The 21,597-nt window shown below is 44.2% G+C and overlaps 1 protein-coding gene across 3 annotated transcripts in view; it reads left to right on the top strand.

The window, feature by feature from the left end:
- The first annotated feature begins 953 nt into the window (after nucleotides 1–953).
- LOC129817152 (SAM and SH3 domain-containing protein 1-like) overlaps nucleotides 954–21,597 on the top strand; it is a 333,502-nt gene continuing 312,858 nt past the window's right edge. The window contains exon 1 of one of the 3 annotated variants that reach the window (XM_055872101.1): nucleotides 954–2,460. In XM_055872101.1, the coding sequence (XP_055728076.1) occupies nucleotides 1,954–2,460 (507 nt within the window). In that variant the 5' untranslated portion in view covers nucleotides 954–1,953. The remainder of the gene's footprint in view (nucleotides 2,461–21,597) is intronic. The other 2 variants (XM_055872103.1, XM_055872102.1) reach the window with 2 other exon arrangements.

Here is a 21,597-nt window from a genome sequence, read left to right as displayed (position 1 = left end):
AAGCGAAGCACAGCTCAAATCACTCCCAGGCAGCAGCAGCACAGTCGTGGTGATTGTATCAAGCTAAACTCTAACAAGCTGTCAGCTCTGGTTTGATAGAGCATGCATCACTGCTGATGGGCTGGGCTGGCCTCCACATGGACAGACAGGTCTCATTCGTAACGTGTCAACCAGTTGTTTCCTCTCTGTCTCTCTCTCTGTCTCTCTGTCTCTCTGTCTCTCTCTCTCTCTCTGTGTCTCTCTCTCTCTCTCTCTCTCTCTCTCTCTCTCTCTCTCTCTCTCTCTCACTCTCTCTCTCTCTCTCCTATCCCTTCCTGTTTGGTTTCAGCAGTGTTTCCTTCCGCTCCAATATTGCGTCTCAGGTTGATGCTGTCCTGTGATGCAGGCATGCAACTAGACAGGGAGGGAAGAGAACTGCACATTGGATTGGAGATAGGGAGTCATGGAGAGAGTGGGGAAATGAGAGAAACACAGTCAATAGTGTCATACTGGCAGCCGTCCATGTATGGGAAGGGCCCAGTGTGTGTCTTCCCCTGTCTGTCTGCAGGGGACTGATCCTATGGGCCAGGGTCAACAAAAAGGCAAGTAAAATGGGAGCAAACAGTCAATATGGCCCTAAAGTATTTAATTCCCGGATTTGGTATGGAGAGAGAGAGGCAACGTAGTGGTCAGCATCTGAAAGCCTTTGGTGAGGCAGAAACCTGCTCACTCTCTATCTCCCTCCCTTGCAATAGCAACATCAAAACAAAGAGTGTAAATAATTATGTAGTCACCATTTTCAATGTAATACCAGTATCAGGTAATAATATAGGAGACTGTGGGCCTACAACCTACAACCAGTATTTCAGTACCTCGGCTGTTAGACAGGGAGTGCTAGTGCATGATAAGAAACGAGACCAGGGAAATACTGAATGAGAGAGTGTGCGCGAAAGAGAGAGAGAGAGAGAGAGAGAGAGAGAGAGAGAGAGGGAGATGATAGAAAAATCAGACAGTAAGGGGAGAGACGTGAATCAAACTAGCAACGAGACTGCTCGTTTAAACTGTATGAAAGGCAGGTGAAATGAGCTCTAATGAGCATCTTTCTCTGCCTCTCGTGCTAAACTTTGGACTCCGTGTGGGGGGATTCGTTGACGGTGACAGGTTGTAAAAGAAGGAATTCCATCAGTATTTTTAAAGTCACACGCGGATCTGGGGGGCGTGGAAGGCTGAGCACACAGACCGTTTGGCTCGTGGAAAGCCGCACTGAAAGTGGTTTAGCCTATGTGGATTGTTGTACCGCTCGACCTGCTTGTAGTGCTCCGGCATACCCAAAACCGTTGGACACAACGCGGTTCGTGCGGTCGTGCTCATTGGTACGGTATTACTTTGTTTTCAAATGATATTTTCTGTCAATTTCCCATCAGTGGAAAAGCCTACGGCTATACTTTCTAATCCGACTGTATGGAACAATTCTTCGTTTTAACAAATCGTGTTCTCTAGCCTAAAGCTACTGTTTATGGTGACCACTTGTGAGCCAGGCATGTCAATATGGACGAGTAACATCGATGGCGAAATGACTCCGGGGATTTAATAGCTGTCACCGCAGCCGCTGAAATCATATCCTGAAAATATTGGCAGGTGACAAATTCACCTGAAATCAGCCTACTTCTTTTCACTGACCCTTTTCAACAGACGGGTGTATTGGATATAGCACAGGGACCGCATATCTTCCATATTCCCTAAAGGAAATAGCACGATTTTGAACTGCATACAGTTTATTGGGATTGAGTCATGGATTACAACATGTGCATTGTCCATTCTTCGTGTGTTCTCGATGCTTAGACCGCATTATTTGCCAACAGATTTGGTGATTTTCATTTGCATTCAACGATGAGATTTCAAATCCGTTTGGGAAAGTAATTATAGGTGAAGTGCTCTGTTCTGCATTCTCTACATTACTTACAACACCCAAACATGACAAGCACCGGACCCGTTATCGTGTTTGAGTGGTTGAAGACCCTCCAGCTCTCTATGTATGTGGAGTCCTTCGTGGATAACGGCTACGATGATCTGGAAGTTTGCAAACAAATTGGAGACCCAGACCTGGATGCTATCGGTGTATACATACCGCACCACCGGCAACGGATCCATGACGCGGTGAAAAGGCTTAAAGACGAGGATAAGGAAACGGCGGCGGGGCTGTATTTTACGCTTGAGCCGATGCCCCCGGCGTCTGAAATGTACACCAGCCATCTGGTGGACCAGTACGATTCCAAACTGCGGGCGTCCAAGTCTTGGACCGAATCGAACAGTGACCGGGTAGGGGGAAAAGGGGGCGCGTATCTGGGCGCACAGAGGAACCTGACGCTTGGCAAGCGGAGGGAGTTGGTGATTTACCCCAAATTGAAGCTGAAGATCATGATTAGAGATAAACTAATCAAAGATGGAGTCAACCTCGCCAGGCCGCCATACTCAAACAAGGTAAGATCACCATCAAGGCTACCTCTTACTGGAAAGCTTTATAGCCAATGCATAACAACCTTATACTCAATCTCATGCCACTCAAAGGATCATCCATCAACCAAAGCTTTTTGAATCAGAGCAAGATACTACTCATGAAATACATGTCGGGTTTGGGCATCATAGATATGGGCAGTTTCATTGTAGCGGAATTGCGCTGAGACTCAGATGCTGTACTGGTATGCCAAACAAAAACAAATTGTTCCTTCCAATGTTCCCTCATATTTTTTTCGGCACTGAGCAAATTTCAGGTCTGCTGAGAGCAAACTTTGAACGTTGTGAAAATTGTGTGCAACTTCCAGCGCGCTTACCGTGAACAGTGAGGCTGTACCTGCTTGGAATTACAGTTGTAACAGTGTCCATGTGGGCTACTGTGGCTATTTGATCACAATGTAGGCCTACCAGAGTGGCCTACCATCAAAAACAATGGAGAAAATGCATCCCATAACATTTTAACATGGAAATAGCTGTTCTATCATTCAGCCTACAGTAGCTGCCAATGTGTGGCGTTCAATGTAGGTCTACATTCCTTGAGAAATTAACCTGTTTATTTACTTGTCCTTCAGACAAGGAAGTGACTGAAAATGTTGTTGTGTTGTTTGATGCAACATACCACTCTGCAAAATAAAATGTATTATTATTTCCATACCATTATTACAGAGAATCAGACAAATTAGGCTACCCTCTGCCTTTTGGCTACTTAGCTTATTCAAGCCTGTCTCAAAATGCAATACTGACCCTTTAATAAAAAATAAAAAAGCTCATTATCTGACTTGCTTTTCAAAGATTTCAAGAAACGTACATGTTTGTGCTCTTGTAGGAAGCAATCACTCCCTTATTACTGACTACAAATGATCTATAACTGGGCTAATAACTCACTAACTAGCAAAGGATATGAACAAAATGTGCACACGTGGCTACATGCAGCTCTCTCTTTGATCTCAAAATAAGCGCATCTACTCACTAAAGCTCATGCTGTAAACACAGTCCAGTTCAAAGTAAATGGCACCGATCCATATATGGCAATGGTCTATTTTCCTTTAGGCCTACTGCAGCTCCGATTGTTTATGAGGCACCAGTGCGTGTCAATGCAATAGAATCCTACTCCGATGCGTTCTGCCTACAACAAAATATATTGCATAGTTTGTTTTGTTTCGGTATGTTGCATTGAAAGTGGCCAATATCGCTTTGATTTGATCACAATTGCCACAGTAAAGGGAAACGTTGATAGTGTTAACAGGGGAAAAAATCTAGAACAGTGGTCACCAACCTTTTCTGAGACGAGATCACTTTGATTTAAAATGCAAGATGAGATCTACCGCTCAGATTTTCTTTAACATGACTTAAAAAAACATATGCTTATGCAACATTAATCAATTAAAACGTGCAGTAAGCTATAGGCCAAATACATTGTCACTGCATATTGGCTTTGCTTGAATTGTCCTGCCAACGCATTGTAGTTCGGGATATTTAAAAAATATATATTTCAAAATTTGAGGTGGACTATATGATCACACCCAGTGGCGTTCCTTCATTCAGGCTAGGTGGTGCAAACGTTGTTTGCATTTTATTATGGCATTAATACGTGTCACATATGATTTTGCAAACAATTAAAAAAATTAAGTGTTTATAAAGCTGTATACTAAGATGGTCTCTTTTTTGCTTTCTTAAGGCACCTCCAAAATGCAGGTGTTTCAGCCTAACTCAGTGCTTTCTGCGGTGGTGGGGCAGCCAGCGGAAAATACGAAGCGCAGGGGTTGGTTCTTGCGCCGTGATTTACTCAGTGTTCTGTCACTCATTGGGACACTACGTCACAGCAGTGGTTGTTGTAGCGCTGAGGGGAAATAGGAAGAACGCGCATTTTATGGGTTATAAAAGTGTTGAATAAAAAGTGTTGACAGTGCTGAGTAAGAACTTAAACATGAACTCACTCATAAAAACAGCAGCTTTATTCGTTGTATTCGTTGACAGTCTCTCTCTAGTCATGGTTTTAAACATTTTGAAATATCATAGTATCAACTTTGCTGTAGCTTTCTTTTATGCCTGTTATGTTACTGCGGACACGGTCATCTGAGCCATCCGATTGGCCAGCAGTAGGCCCATAGTGCACATTATTTGTTCTCTGGGCCCGCCGGGAAGGCACAGTTTGTACCTTCAGACACATGAAATGGTTCAAAATGGCAACAGTTTGCCTACCCAGCTGAATCGGGTGCACCTACCGCCAACAGCCTGAGACCCCCCCCAAAACAATAGGAACATAAGGCTTTATCGTTGAGTTTTTTACAGAAATGTTTGGCGATCAACTAGGAATGTCTTGGAGTTTTACGGTTGGTGACCACTGCTCTAGAAAGTCGAGTGAAGTTCAGTCTCGTGCTTCTCTCTGTGGGCTGATATTTCTGTGTGCCAGTCCCTGGGAGCTGTGCAGTAGTCTTGGCTGCCGTGCGCGCACACAGCTTAGAGGGAACATTGGCTATGTCATGACACCTTGAGTTAGATTATTTTTTAAATTATCTTTTGGTATCTTTTGGTACTACAGTAAATGAAGTGGATTTACACCAGGTAACACAATTGACGTAACATCATTTCTTTATGAGTCCCTGAGCTGTACTACACAGAAATGCATAATTATGGTATGAATGTCATTCTCTTTATGGTGATGTATCCTATAAAGATACACAAAGGTAGAAATATGCAACATCCTCCTTTGTACATTTGGGTATTATTCTACACACATTATTAGTACATTACTCTGGCAATTATTTTAATGAGCTGTGCCCCAAACAAGACCACATTTGGTTGGTCCAGAACCAATCATAGACCTCTGTGTTTCACAGGTTTAGACATCAAAGTACAGCTCAGTACAGCACAGCACAGTAGAGTAGAGTTCAGTAAAGTAGAGTGTAGTTCAGGACACTACAGTAGAGTAAAGCACAATACATTTACTGTACTGTACTGTACTGTGCTGTACTGTACTGTACTCTACTGTACTCTACTGTGCTCTCCAAACTTGCGAAACACAGGCATCTATTGGTCTAGTGAAGCAATCATTGATCTACGTTTGGGCCTAATCAAGGCCGGTCCAGACAGTACCAAAAAACAATGTCTGTGGACGTTGAATTCAAGGCCATGGCAGACTGACCAAATTTCAACTACTTTTCAACGTCCATGAACATCCGGTGTCATCAGTGCTCATTGGGTAGGGATGCTGGTTACAGTACATGGAAAGAGAGGGGGATCACGGTGTCACAAAGAGAGGTGACATTCACTGGGGAGAGAGAGAAGAGGGCGGCAGAGAGAGGGAGGGGTTGTCCAGACGGTTTTCACATTTGTTTTGACCACCAGACGAAAGAGAAAGAAGACCGTTATGAGCAGGTGGAAGGGAGAACTGTAGCAGGTGACCCAACTGTGGTTTATGACTACTATCATTTCCCATTTGGTAACGGAATTTCGAGTTTGAGTCACTTAATAATTCATAAACCAAATAGATATTAGTGAAAACACTGTGACTAATTGGTAGGTCTACTTTTAGTTGTTACTTCAGTGAATTTTCATTATCCTCTCCCCTCGTGAGGGAGAGAAATTGGAACATATGTTTGTTACACACTTTAAAACAAAATATAAGTGTTGATATTAGTTGGCAGGGGTCTTTACTTCAACATTATTGTGTTTTGATGTATTTCTGATACATTTTGAGACTGTTTCTGGCAGTTGTTTTTAAGACCCATTTTCCATCTGTTTGAGCAGAAATCAAAGCTAATTTGCTTATTTCTACTATTTAGGAAATAACATGTTGAAACATGTATATCTGCCTTAATAAAAATAAAAAAAGACTCTTAGCTTTCATATGACACCAGATTTGACATGCTCCTATGAATTTCACCTTGGTGCTCATGAGTCCTTTTACATGGAAATGCCCATATGCATCTCAGATGAAGTGGTTATTGATCAGAGGCTGAGCCATTTACTGTATGTCAGGACTCAGGAGAGCCCTGTCTGGCCCTATTTTCCCCTGGGGTTGTGTGAGTTAGTGAGTGCTGCCTTGGTAATGGCTGACTGCTGTGGATCAATGATCAGGAAGAGGAAGAGCCTTCATTCACTCTCTGATTTCCTGTATATACAGACAGAGGGACGGACTTGTACTTGGTTGATTGATTCACACTTACCTGTCTAGGGTTTCTCACCTCGACACAGACCTCTTTGAGGAATTGGTGGATCAACCTGCGACACGCCCATAATGGCCCAGGCCATTTGAGTTGATTATTATGTGTCGTCAATGATTAGCAGCACTTTAAATGGAGGGTGTCCAAGCTGTTGTTTATCTGCTGGAACTCATGTGAGGAAGCAGTTCGAGAGCATCTTTATACCAGATCACTGGCTCAACATCAGATGCTCCGCCTGTTGAGGGCTTACTCAATGACAACTCTGTTAGTAGTGAGCGAGCGAAACGCACACACACACGCGGCTTTTTGTCAACACGGACGTGCATTTCATGTCGATAATTAGATGAGAGATGTCAACCGTTCCTGAAGAGATCAGTGTTTTACTCTACAGAGCATTTCAGAGGATTATCCTATGCACATGTTTTTGGAAGCTTTCCACTAGAATTTATTTGGGATTTATCCGGGATCAAATTTCAATAAGTCTGGAGACTGTTAATTTAGGTGTTTTGTCAGCACTTCTTCTGCTTCATTTTTGTATTCCGACCATTATCCTTTTCTCATAAATTGGAATCCCACCGAGATTTGGGATCTTTATGGGATTATGGGTTTACATCACCCTGAAACAAAGTGTTGCCTCCAGAGGGTTAAACTATTTCTCCCTTTGAAGGCTATATTTATTTAGAGCTAAAGCTTTGATATTGAAGCTTTGGAGTGGAATGAAAGGTTCAAGGTCTTTACTTACTTACTTACTTACTTTATTATCCCCATGGGGAAATTTTGTTGCAGTGTCATGTACACATTTCAAGTGGCGTTAAATACAAAACAAGATTGACAATACAACTTTCAATAACGGTCACGCACCAATAAAAAAATATATAAAAAAAATAATAATAATAGTAAGAAATAAGAAATAAAACATTTAAAACATTAAAAAATGTTAAAAACATTTAAATACAAAAAATGTAAAATGTAAAATGAAAAAAAAAAAAAGAAGAAGAAAAGACTAACCTGATGGCCTTACGGGGTCAATGGGAACATTTGCCCGAGTTATTTAAGAGGGATATCACACCTGGCACAAATGATTGTCTCGTTCTATTTTTCCTGCTGAGGTCTTTGTGTGTGTGTGTGTGCGTGTGCGCGTGTACACAGTATTTGTGTGTGAAACCCTGCAGTAGAATGTGATCCAGACCAGTGCTTTTCTCCTCAGGATCGAGTTAAGTGTGAGGAGCCCTCAGTGATGGAACTGTGACCAGCTGGCCTCTGATTGGTCAGTGAACGGTTCTCCTTTCTCTGCCCTTGAGACGAGACATCTACTCGATGGAGATGGTAGTGGGGGAAATAGACCAGAGCTACTGACAGTCCACAAGATAGCTGTCTCAACGAGGCTTACACAGTATATCAGCATAGATAAGCCAGTATAAGTTGTGTAGAAGGTTCAGTGTCTGGTGTTCGGCTGTTTGCGCTGTTTCCCTGTTTGTTTGTGTGCTCATGTATAGACACAGTACCTCCGGCAGCATAGCTCAGTGACGATCCTCGGAAGTGTCGTTGACTGCCACGTTCTTGTGAGGCTATAGGACCGTAAGCCAACGCTTCACTACAAGTACTCTACCGGGAGACATAAATACCCATGATCCTTATCTCGACCACAGGGAGCCCTTGTCTAGGAGAGAGAAACGGGTTATCATTGCTCCTGAATGTAAACACATCTCCTATGATTGCACTGTTCTAGATCTCTCATTGGGGAACGATACTAGCAGTAAAGATGGTGTTTGGCGTGTAATTGATGTGTGCGGTGCAGCCATATGACTTGCTAATAGCTACTTAGATAATACACTTATACTAGTCCTTTCGAATTCGTCTTTGCATTTTCCTAACTGAGAAGAGACTTTGACACCATGAACGACAAAAGCTTTTTAAAAAAAAGAAGAGGAAAACCAATAAACTGAAATTATATTTTCTTCCCATACCGGTGCCTGAGGTTAGGGAGGCCTACAATTAGAGCTTTGTTGCTTTTCTCTGGGAGAGCTGCAGCAGTAATCCGGGATTTGGAGCGCCATGGCTCGTCCTCACGCTGTGTTGTGGTGACACTGTTGCCATTCCAGAGCATGGAGGCTGAGGAGGGGGTGGGGGGGTAGCATATTCTCTGTATCCAGTCTATGCTATCTACAAGATACATCTAGCCATATTGAACCACATACCCAGTGTAACTCTGCCCCTAAAACACAAAGAGATTTGTGGTCAAGTCATGGCATTTATGCAAATGAAAGTGGAGCTGTTCAATTGAGTTCAATGGAGCAATTTGAAAGATTGCCCTGTCTTCATGCGCCAAAAGGGATGCATAAACAGCAGCAGTAAACGGGATGGAGCTCAAGCCTATATTTTCTCTTTAACACATGAGGTGGAATGGATAGGAAGGATAGCTGGTTAAATGTTATGGCTTCGCTACGCTGATTTGAATCTCTCCACTTTTAGTTACAGTGGCGTCCACAATCTGGGAGTCAATGAATGTTCGTGTTGTAGGGTTTTAGATATAGCAGCCCCTGTCCTATCTTCCACCATAATAGTCTCTCTCCTCTATAAGCCCTGTGTCTGTGTGGTTAGGAAGTGGAAACGAAACACATGGAGATGCCCCCATTGTTTGGCTACAGGCTGATGGAGCCACATCTTTTCACTAGTGCAGTGTTTTGGATTTCCAATTTCCGCCCATTGAATACCACTGGAAGGCAAGTGTCCAGCATTGTCCTGGTAGGATGGTGATAAAACCATTGGGTGTCATGCAGCGAGGATGATTGTAAAGAGATAACACATTGTTTTTGCTGCTCAAACAGAAAACGGGGCTGGAATCAGTGAGTGGAAGAGGATTGGGCTGCTGAACTGATCTTAGGTCAGTTTAATGGTTAAGGTTAGAATTTAGGAAGGGTAAGCTGTTTCTAGATCAGGGGCAACTTTACACCATTTGTTCAAACCTGAGAGCAGTTGATTCAGTATGCACGGAGTTCATGTGAGGCTTCTGGCTTAAATGCTCCTTGCCAATTTGAGATTGTCACCTTGCATGTTTCACTCTCACCTCGCTTCCTTTCTTAGTTCTCTAACTATAAATAACATCCCAGCTTCCTCGCCTTTCAGGAAATTAGCTTTCTGTTGGAGATGGCCTCTTGTTGGCCTAATGAGAACCTGACCACGGTCCACCTCAGTACCCCTGCATTGTGGCTATAGAAACCAGACTGAAGTACTGCCAAGCCATAGTGTGAAAAACCGGGCTTGTCTATAGGGGCTTAACTTCCAGAATGTTTCAGATCTTACTATGGTGGTCATACCAATGTGATACTAATGTGTTATAGTGTAGTACTACCAAAAAATAATAGACAATTCTATATTACAATTGTATAGCATGCATCATCCATATCGTTCTTCCCCACTGAATATAGCCCGAGATAAACAACACCTCTTAACCATCTCTCTGCTTTCTCACAAAGACGAGACGTTAGGCTCCGTTTTTACATAATAAAGAGCTTTTTCATTATTGATACTGCAGGCAGCCGAGTCATTCGGTAAAGAATTTTCATTCAGCCTATATTTCTGCCAGCAATTTGTGTTCTCCATGTTGCACTGCACCGTACTGGATGGCTTGCTGCCACGCGCTGGGAAGCGGAGGCCCATCGGAACAAAACGGCTCCGGTGTTTGCCATGGTTTCGGCTTTACCCTTTAAAAGGTGTAATAAACCACTGGCTCGTAAAAAGGAAGTCATAAAATGTCAAGGACGGCCCTTGCCGTCTTGAGTCAGGGAGAGAAAGTGAATTGGTGAGGTGAAGTGCAGCCATTGTTTATGTAAAGGATCGAGTAGGGGGAAGGAGAGGATGTAGGGTCATAGAGGGATGGACCACACTCATTCCTTTCAGACAAAACACCCTCAAATTATTTTACTCCTAGTCTCCTTTAAAATACCACTTAGAGGCCGTTTAATATATCCCAGATCTGTTAGTGCTATCATGCCAACTCCTACGGTCATTGTATTTTCATCTTCTATAGGAGTTTGCGATACAGCACAAACAGACTTGTTACCAGGCTTGGTACCGTGTAATAAACACCAGTACTTGAGAACCTGAATAACATCTGGGTGTGTTGTGGCTAGGTCACTAGCTAGCTCCCTGATCTTTGACCACTAGTGGGTTTGACCTGCTTGTCAAACACTAGCTGAGCTGGGCTGATCCTGATCAGAGTTGACAAGAGGAAACAGACCATACAGTAGTACAGCCCCTCTGGGTCTCAATGGTTCGAGCTCCTGTACACTACCAGAATGTAACATTATCATTCTGGCTAATGTGGCCTCGGGACTGTGAACTCAGTGCTGTACAGAATCTGAAGCTCTTCCCCAGCTGCCATAGGAACTGGAGAAATTCTCAAAACATCTGATGTATATGCACCTTCAGTCTTGTCAATTCATTGGCATTTTCTGGCAATTGAAGGAGTAGCCTGCCACGGATTTTCACCATTGAGAATGGTGTGTCTGATTGTTTTATCAGAGCACGACAGGATATTTTAATGGCTGGCTTTCCGTCCAGGCGGCCCACAGACAGACAGTGATGACACCCCTTCTCCAGAGAACAAGTGAAAATGTGGGAAAGCAGTGTTACACTGTATGCAGCTGGCCTTCTCATTTCACTGGGTGGTTCTCCCACTGTTTTCTGTCTCACGTGATCGAGTGGCTTTTAAGCAGCTTCTGTCATACTTGAATACCTGGTTGTGTGAAGTTGTGGACGTAAATAGACTGTTTGAATTACCCAGAAACACAGTGCAAATGCATCAAATGCTCTATCTAATAACTGACTTAAGCATTTACAGGTACAAAAAATGCAATTGTTTCAAAAATATATCATGGCATATTTGCTGTGAAGTTGAAGCCACAGTACACACTCTGCTGTCTAATTCTATACTGGCAAGATATACAGTGCCTTCGGGAAAGTATTCAGACCCCTTGACTTTTTCCACATTTTGTTACGTTACAGCCTTAATCTAAAATGTATTAAATCGTTTTTTTCCCCTCATCAATCTACACACAATACCCCATAATGACAAAGCAAAAACATTTTTTTAAACATTTTTGCTAATTTATAAAAAAAAATATGAATTGGAAATATTACATTTACATAAGTATTCAGACCCTTTACTCAGTACGTTGTTGAAACACCTTTGGCAGCGATTACATCATCGAGTCTTCTTGGGAATGACACTACAAGCTTGGCACACCTGTATTTGGGGAGTTTCTCCCATTCTTCTCTGCAAATCCTCTCAAGCTCTGTCAGGTTGGATGGGGAGCGTTGCTGCACAGCTATTTTCAGGTCTCTCCAGAGATGTTTGATCAGGTTCAAGTCCGGGCTCTGGCTGGGCCACTCAAGGACATTCAGAGAATTGTCCCAAAGCCACTCCTGCGTTGTCTTGGCTGTGTGCTTAGGTTCATTGTCCTGTTGGAAGGTGAACATTCGCCCCAGTCTGAGGTCCTGAGTGCTCTGGAGCAGGTTTTCATCAAGGATCTCTCTGTACTTTGCCCTGTTCATCTTTGCCGCTGAAATACGTCCACACACCAGGATGCTGCCACCACCGTGCTTCACCGTAGGGATGGTGCCATGTTTCCTCCAGACGTGATGCTTGGCATTCAGGCCAAAGAGTTCAATCTTGTTTTCATCAGACCAGAGAATCTTGTTTCTCATGGTCTGAGAGTCTTTAGGTGCCTTTTGGCAAACTCCAAGTTGGCTGTCATGTGCCTTTTACTGAGGAGTGGCTTCCGTCTGGCCACTCTACCATAAAGGCCTGATTGGTGGAGTGCTGCAGAGATGGTTGTCCTTTTGGAAGGTTCTCCCATGTCCACAGAGGAACTCTAACTGTCAGAGTGATCATCAAGTTCTTGGTCACCTCTCTGACCAAGGTCCTTCTCCCCCGGTTGCTCAGTTTGACCGGGCGGCCAGCTTAGTAGGAGTCTTTCTTGGTGGTTCCAAACTTCTTCCATTTAAGAATGATGGAGGCCACTGTGTTCATGGGGACCTTCAATGCTGCAGAAATGTTTTGGTACCCTTCCCCAGATCTGTGCCCCGACACAATCTTGTCTCGGAGCTCTATGGACAATTCCTTTGACCTCATGGCTTGGTTTTTGAACTGTCAACTGTGGAACCTTATATAGACAGGTGTGTGCATTTCCAAATCATGTCCAATCAATTGAATGTACCACAGGTGGAATCAAGTCGTAGGAACATCTCAAGGATGATCAATGGAAACAGGATTCACCTGAGCTCAATTTCGAGTCTCATAGCAAATGGTCTGAATACTTATGTGATAAGGCATTTCTAAAAACCTGTTTTCGCTTTGTCATTATGGGGTATTGTTTGTGGATTGCAAAAAAAATACAAATTAATCCGTTCTAGAGTAAGGCTGTAATGTAACAGAATGTGGAAAAAGTCAAGGGGGCTCAATACTTTCCGAATGAACTGTAGGTCCATCACATGTCACATCCGTATCACTTACAGAGATGGCAACACCTTTAAAGAAAGCGGCCAGGCTGTGTTGTCGCTGGCCACTGCAGTCTTTTCCTTTTCCACTGTGTTCTTCTGCATTAGAGTTCCTGATCAGTCATGAATGACGGATATATTATCAGATACGTAACCAGAGCTATTCTGGTAATACTGGGATGGCTTCAGCAGCCTTCAGACTGGCTGTTTGCGTGAACATACTGCATCATGGTCTGTGGATGAGAAAGCTATGTCCATGAATGAATATGTATGAACTTTCCAATTTGTAAGTCGCTCTGGATAAGAGCGTCTGCTAAATGACTTAAATGTAAATGTAAATGATCAATATCAGAGCAAGGGTCCCCAAACTTTTTTGCTTCGTGACCCACCAATTGAGGTGTCTTTTGAGTCGAGACCCAGGGTTGAGCGGTGAAAAATCATACACAGACCAAAGAGTAAGTCAAAAATATAGTCTTGGCAGCGGAGAGAAAAAGTTGTCGTTTTAAAGCTAATTTCCTGCAATTCTACACATTTTGCAATGGGGCTTAAATAAAATGTTGCAGTTTGACATGGCTAATGCTGTGTTCTTAAGCTTAAATATCATACCATAATCAATTCCTATGTCACGCTGTGACCATAGATTGCTTTGTATGTTTCTATTTTTTGTTTGGTCAAGGTGTGATGTGGGTGGGCATTCTATGTTTGTATGTCTATGTTTTCTATTGTGTTTGGCCTGGTATGGTTCCCAATCAGAGGCAGCTGTCAATCGTTGTCTCTGATTGAGAACCATACTTAGGTAGCCTGTTTTCCCACTTTGAGTTGTGGGTGGTTATTTTCTGTTTAGTGTTTGTTGCACCTTCCAGAACTGTTCGTTGGTCGTTTTGTTGTTTTTGTTCGCGTGTTCATCTTTATTAAAAGTATTATGGATACGTACCACGCTGCACTTTGGTCCTCCTGTCCTTCTCCCGACGACAATCGTTACATCCTAACTATCTCGAGGTATCACAAATTAGTTGAAAATACATGAATCTGTACATTCACACTAAAAATGTACTCTATTTATACACTCAGTAATGAGTTTATGAATTTCTTTAGGTGCATTTACTCTTTCTACAGCGTGTGAATAAAATAGGCCTAAATTGAAAGGTCAGGAGGTCATGGAGCTATTTAGATACAGTATTATAATCCATGATTTCCATAACAGTGGTTATTGTGCTTTTTCAGGAAGCGGGTGGAAAATGCCTGAAAAGGGATTAACAGATTGGAATGACAGGCAGGATAATCCATGCATACCCTTCACTATGAGGTGAAGGCTCTACTTTCCCCAGGGGTTTCTATTAGAGCCTGTGGATACCGAGAGCGAGAGAGAGAGAGAGAATCTTTGCTCACAGGCAGCCGTAAACATGTATTTATTGTGACTGCTCCAGTGTCAAAACCAATAAATATCCAGCTAGGTTCACGTCCAGAGGTCGGATAGCAGTTCAGTTAACATTGCTGAATATGAATCATAAGTGGCCTTGATATATACAGCACTACAGCTTCAACATCGTAAGGAATCAATCCCGTTCTGCAACGTGGATGGGAAAGCAAATGAAGCAATCAAGTGCCCCTGTAGGATAGAGATTGACAAGAGAGCAGGCTCCAGCATCTGTCTGTGTCAGGAACCAGATTGCACACATCCCGATCGCCTGTAGATCACAGTCGGGTTGATTACAGAGGAGATCGTCACACAAATCTATTCTGTCGCCAATGATTGGAGCTCACAGAAAATCACTTAGTGTGCAATCAAAACACACAATCGTTGCGGTTATAGTACATAGTCAGGGGTCATGCACCGGGGACCTTGGCACGGCACAATTTGCCATGGAGGTAAAGATTAGTTACCGTGCTTGTCTTGCTGCATGTAGCCTGGGATCGGTGCCATATTAGGGGGTTAAGTGGCAGAGTGCAGGTTGAGATTATTGCGGATTATTGCATAATTCTGGCAAAGATGCATAATATTGCACACCGTAACGACCTACAAGTTATAGCCTAGTATAATGTGTGACAACGTGTTCTTTCAGAAGGCCTATTCTTTGAAAATTGCAATATAGTTCTCAAATGAGTCTAATCTTTAGGATCAAGTGTCTGAAGAGGTCAATCCTATATTAATAATGGTTTTCTATGAAGGTTAGTGGTGCATGTGCTATATGCCCGCGTGCATGTTTTTACTGCATAACCATGAAATATTGCCCCTCTTTTTCATAGTCTTATAAAACTTGACAGAGCACGTTCTCCGGCGTGTTTTCCCAGCCCTGGCCCCTGTCTCCCCAGTCCCCACGGTCTCTGTGTCAAATGGATGGTGTAATCCATTCCCTGTGAAGATAGTGTTAAGCAGAGGGGATGAGGGAGGATGGTGCTCCCTCCAGAGCACTGGCCCAGGCTGCAGCGTCATACATCAGCAGCAGTAAAGCAACATAGACAGGATATGATGTTTGGATGACCTTTCCCATGTCCCTGGAAGGATACCATGGGTGTTCAGGTAGTTAGCACCACCACCAGGGTGTAAGACCACCAACAGCAGTCCGACTGACACAGTGACACTATCACCCTTCCCTCTTTAAGACACATCTAAGACCGCATGAGACATCTGAGTCGTTTAATAGAATGACGAGAGGGCTAGGCCTAACCCGCTTACCTACCAACTGCCCTGAAAAAAATGGTCATTTATTTTGACCTACTCAATGTCAGAATGGTTCCATGGGCCACAGGGTGAGAGTGAGTAATTGTGTGTGTGTGTGTGTGTGTGTGTGTGTGTGTGTGTGTGTGTGTGTGTGTGTGTGTGTGTGTGTGTGTGTGTGTGTGTGTGTGTGTGTGTGTGTGTGTGTGTGTGTGTGTGTGTGTGTGTGTGTGTGTGTGTGTGTGTGTGTGAGCGATAGTGAGAGAGGGAGAGAAGTAGAGAGAGGGAACCATGATTAGCCTGTCTGAAGATAATATAAGGGCAGGGGTAAGGAAGGTAAGGAACGAACACAACTGTGCCATAGAATCCACACCCATCTCCCCCTCCCCCCCTCTCCTCTCTAATTAGTCCATTCCCAATGCATCTGGGCAGGGCTGTGCTGTGCTGAGAGGCTTTGATCATGGGGACCACACAGGTGTTGATGTGCCTCTGTACCTGACTGAGTGGCTTTGTAGTGGCTGTGCCTGGCAGGAATTAACCTGTAATAAACCACACTGTGTCTGTCTGTGGCCTAGGCCATGTCCCTCAGGCTCCACATACCTGGCTCGATCCAAACCTTCATTAGCCTAAACAACCAGTTAGTACATTCCTCTGACACACTCACACACACAGCCATGTGGTATATCTCACATTACGTTTTGATATAGATATACCACAGGCATTTGATGTGTTTTGTGGTTCGCCACCTCTTATACCGTAAGCATTTATCGAACATGTATGGGTTTGTCTAGAAGAGTAAATGCTGGTGTGTGTGTGTGTGTGTGTGTGTGTGTGTGTGTGTGCGTGTGTGTATACATGTGTGTGTGTAGCACACCGCACAGCGTGCTATGCCACAGAGCTGAAGCTAATTATCACAGGTGCATAACAGGTTGCAGTTTAATGCATGCTGCGACATTTTCCTCAGAGGCTCCCTGGTAGTAATAGCCTATTAGGCTTGTATCCGAGCTGATGGATCCTATACCCTAGTTAATCGATGTAATATGCATCTCTTTGATGAATCCCTTTTGATTGGCCTTTTTTTTTTAAACTTCATTGTCAAAATGATTGTGCCATTTGGGATGGAGCAAGCGATGGAGAGCGTAGAATGCAGATGTATATGTTATGACGGTGAGCTCATCGGGCTTATGTTGTGGCTGTGATTGGAGAGTCTAGGGTTTAGTCAATCAGGTGCTATCGTTAGCAGTGCCAGTGAGGGCATGAAACATCAGCATTCACTGGAGTAATTGTTTCTGTGTGCCCTCTCTAAATGTTACGGTTAATTGTTAAATTCATTAAGTAGACCTACTAATTGCTCACTACTATGCTTTATGGGAAGTTGAGGCAGATAAGGCGCAACTAAATTCACACAGTTTATTTAGTGGCCTGGAGCCAGGAAATCATATTTTAGTCTTTTAAATCCATGGAATCTTCTGTCCAAATGGCTGACCAACTGTTACTATTTGGCAGTAGACAGGCCATTATTATGCTATGTCAATGCTAAATGGTTGACATGCTAGAGCAATGATTCCCAATTCCAGTCCTCGAGTAACCTCAAAAGCACACATTTTTGTTTTCGCCCGGACAAACTCACCTGATTCAACTCATTGAGTACTTGATGAGTAGATGACAAGTTGAATCAAGTGTGCTTGACCGGGGCTACCACAAAAAAGTGCACCGTTGGGGGTACCGTAGGACTGGAGTTGGGCATCACTGTGTTAGAGGGTTGAAGGATTCTCCTGTGGCTACTTGAGGTCACTGTGCGTTAATGGTGGAGACTGAGACGTGGACTGTGGAGTTTGGTGCCGTCTGATCTACCAGCATTGAACCACAAAACCACCATTTTGTGTCAGCAGATCTTTGTTGCAGGACAGTGCCAAACCAACCCCTTGTTTATTTTAAAAACTCTTGGGATTTGTTCTAAGGGGAGGAGTTCTCTGAAGATGAATGTGGAAATGTGTAGAAGGCTCCTACTTTTCTTCTCCTCTGATTCCAAGGCTCTTTTCTGACATCCTGGGTTGTGCCTCCACCGGGTTGGCCCTGTCTCTCTCTGTACTCTCTCAGTTGAGGCCTTCCCACACTATTCGTCGGATTCAGTCTTTTAGGATTATTACATGTCACGCTGTGCAACGTGACCTTGTGCAAGGTTCTACCCATTTGCTTCCGTTTTGTCGTCACGTTCTGCAATTGGCTTGCGAGGCTACGTCAGTTGATGTAGGCTATGTCAACTGCTATGGTGATGATTGATAGACACGGCTACTTCTACCTCTGTGACCGTGCGCTCTTCGCAATGAAAAGCTTAACTCTCCAATCGAAAGGCACATCACAACATGGAAACGCTGCATGTAAGGCCCCATAGACATATCCACCTCCACACAGTCACTACTCAATACAAGCGTTGCGATTTTGACAATCGAAAATCAAAAACCGAATCAAATGTATTGGTCACAATATATACATATGAGATGAGAAAAGCAGTATGTAAACATTATTAAAGTGACTAGTGTTCCATTATTACAGTGACAAGTGATTCCATGTCTATGTATAAAGGGCAGCAGCCTCTAAGGTGGTAGCCGGCTTGTGATTGCTATTTAACAGTCGGATGGCTTTAAGATAGAAGATATTTTTCAGTCTCTCGGTCCCAGCTTTGTTGCACCTGCACTGACCTCACTTTCTGGATGATAGTGGGGTGAACAGGCCGTGGCTCGGGTGGTTGATTATCTTTTCGGCCTTCTTGTGACATCGGGTGCTGTAGGTGTCCTGGAGTGCAGACAGTGTGCCCCGGGTGATGCGTTGGGCAGACCGTACCACCATGATCAGCTCCTTCGTTTTGTTGACGTTGAGGGAGAGGTTATTTTCCTGGCACCACTCCTCCAGGGCCCTCATCTCCCCCCTGTAAGCTGTTTTGTCATAGTCCAGGACAGGAAGTCAGGAAGTCCAGGATCCCTCACGGGGCGGGGTTAAGACCTAGGGCCCCGAGCTTAATGATGAGCTTGGAGAGTACTATGGTGTTGAAGGCTGAGCTATATTCAATGAACAGCATTCTTACGTAGGTATTCCTCTTGTCCAGATGGAATTGGGCAGTGTGCAGTGCAATGGCGATTGCATCGTCTGTGGATCTATTGGGGCAGTATGCAAATTGAAGTGGGTCTAGGGTGTCAGGTAAGGTAGATGTGATATGATCCTTAACTAGCCTCTCAAAACACTTTACGATGACAGAAGTTAGTGCTAGTCATTTAGTTCAGTTATCTTTGCTTTCTTGGGTACAGGAACAATGGTGGACATCTTGAAGCAAGTGGGGACAGCAGACTGGGATAGGGAGAGATTGAATATGTTTGTAAACACTCCAGCCAGCTGGTCTGCACATGCTCATTTATGTTATTTTTAACTAGACAGCCCTTTACTGGCACCAAGTTTTCATTTTACGATGTGTCAATTCTATAGTCGAATAAATAAATGCATGGCTTCATTGTTCCTATTGGGCAGTCACCGGGATCGGCTCATGACACCAGCCACAATACACAATAAATGCTCAACATTAAACACTGAGCGAACCAAGACGTAGTGGTACTGAATCAGCAGACCTAGACCCTGTCACACTGAACGAACCAAGACGTAGTGGTACTGAATCAGCAGACCTAGACCCTGTCACACTGAACGAACCAAGACGTAGTGGTACTGAATCAGCAGACCTAGACCCTGTCACACTGAACGAACCAAGACGTAGTGGTACTGAATCAGCAGACCTAGACCCTGTCACACTGAACGAACCAAGACGTAGTGGTACTGAATCGGCAGACCTAGACCCTGTCACACTGAACGAACCAAGACGTAGTGGTACTGAATCGGCAGACCTAGACCCTGTCACACTGAACGAACCAAGAAGTAGTGGTACTGAATCGGCAGACCTAGACCCTGTCACACTGAACGAACCAAGACGTAGTGGTACTGAATCGGCAGACCTAGACCCTGTCACACTGAACGAACCAAGGCATAGTGGTACTGAATCGGCAGACCTAGACCCTGTCACACTGAACCAGCCAAGACGTAGTGGTACTGAATCAGCAGACCTAGACCCTGTCACACTGAACGAACCAAGACGTAGTGGTACTGAATCAGCAGACCTAGACCCTGTCACACTGAACGAACCAAGACGTAGTGGTACTGAATCAGCAGACCTAGACCCTGTCACACTGAACGAGCCAAGACGTAGTGGTACTGAATCAGCAGACCTAGACCCTGTCACACTGAACGAACCAAGACGTAGTGGTACTGAACCAGCAGACCTAGACCCTGTCTCACTGAACCAGCCAAGACGTAGTGGTACTGAATCAGCAGACCTAGACCCTGTCACACTGAACGAACCAAGACGTAGTGGTACTGAATCAGCAGACCTAGACCCTGTTACACTGAACCAGCCAAGACGTAGTGGTACTGAATCAGCAGACCTAGACCCTGTCACACTGAACGAACCAAGACGTAGTGGTACTGAATCAGCAGACCTAGACCCTGTCACACTGAACGAACCAAGACGTAGTGGTACTTCATCGGCAGACCTAGACCCTGTCACACTGAACGAACCAAGACGTAGTGGTACTGAATCAGCAGACCTAGACCCTGTTACACTGAACCAGCCAAGACGTAGTGGTACTGAATCAGCAGACCTAGACCCTGTCACACTGAACGAACCAAGACGTAGTGGTACTGAATCAGCAGACCTAGACCCTGTCACACTGAACGAACCAAGACGTAGTGGTACTTCATCGGCAGACCTAGACCCTGTCACACTGAACCAGCCAAGACGTAGTGGTACTGAATCAGCAGACCTAGACCCTGTCACACTGAACGAACCAAGACGTAGTGGTACTGAACCAGCAGACCTAGACCCTGTCACACTGAACCAGCCAAGACATAGTGGTACTGAATCAGCAGACCTAGACCCGTCACACTGAACGAACCAAGACGTAGTGGTACTTCATCGGCAGACCTAGACCCTGTCACACTGAACGAGAAAAGACGTCTGATAATCATTTACGGCGAGTCTGCCCACGGCGTGACCATTCTGTCTGGGACATCAAATCGTGGCATAAGATGGCTAAAACCGCACAGTCTAATTATTATTTGTTTTTTGACGCAGGGGTTTTCAACGAAAAAGCCTGCTTTTTTTTCATGTAACTTTTAGATGTGTTCCCCTTGACTGCTTTACAAGACTGGGACAGTTGAGAGAGACAGCTGAGTCTGTTGTTGTTGTTTGTTTGTGTTGAGGGCGGGATCTGCTGCCAAAAAGGATAAACCAACCATCTTTACGTAACGTGTGGTGGTCAGTCTGGTCACAGCTTTGTGGTAACATCCAGGAAACTGGTCTCTAATCCTGCAAATCACTGGTGGATATCCCTTCAAACAGATTAGAACTGATGTCATCCACCTCTGACACTCGCACGCACGCGCACACACACTGAACAATGAGCTGGAAGAATGACAGGAACCATGGACGGACTAGTTAATGCATCAGGAACTGTCCCTTCGCTCTGCTTCACCAAACAATTGCCTGGACCCAGCTATACCTCATCACTCTGTGTAGACAGACAGACAGACAGACAGACAGACAGACAGACAGACAGACAGACAGACAGACAGACAGACAGACAGACCCAATACTTTTCAGACTGGCTGGCTATTTCACTGGAGGAGAATATAGGCTCCTGTCGCATCTTTGCCGTGCATACCCATGTTATATTTACG

Source organism: Salvelinus fontinalis, chromosome 20, assembly GCF_029448725.1.
Source record: "Salvelinus fontinalis isolate EN_2023a chromosome 20, ASM2944872v1, whole genome shotgun sequence".
NCBI lineage: Eukaryota > Metazoa > Chordata > Actinopteri > Salmoniformes > Salmonidae > Salvelinus > Salvelinus fontinalis.
The sequence above is the reverse complement of the archived record's forward strand: the minus strand, read 5'-3'. Positions and strand labels throughout refer to the sequence as shown.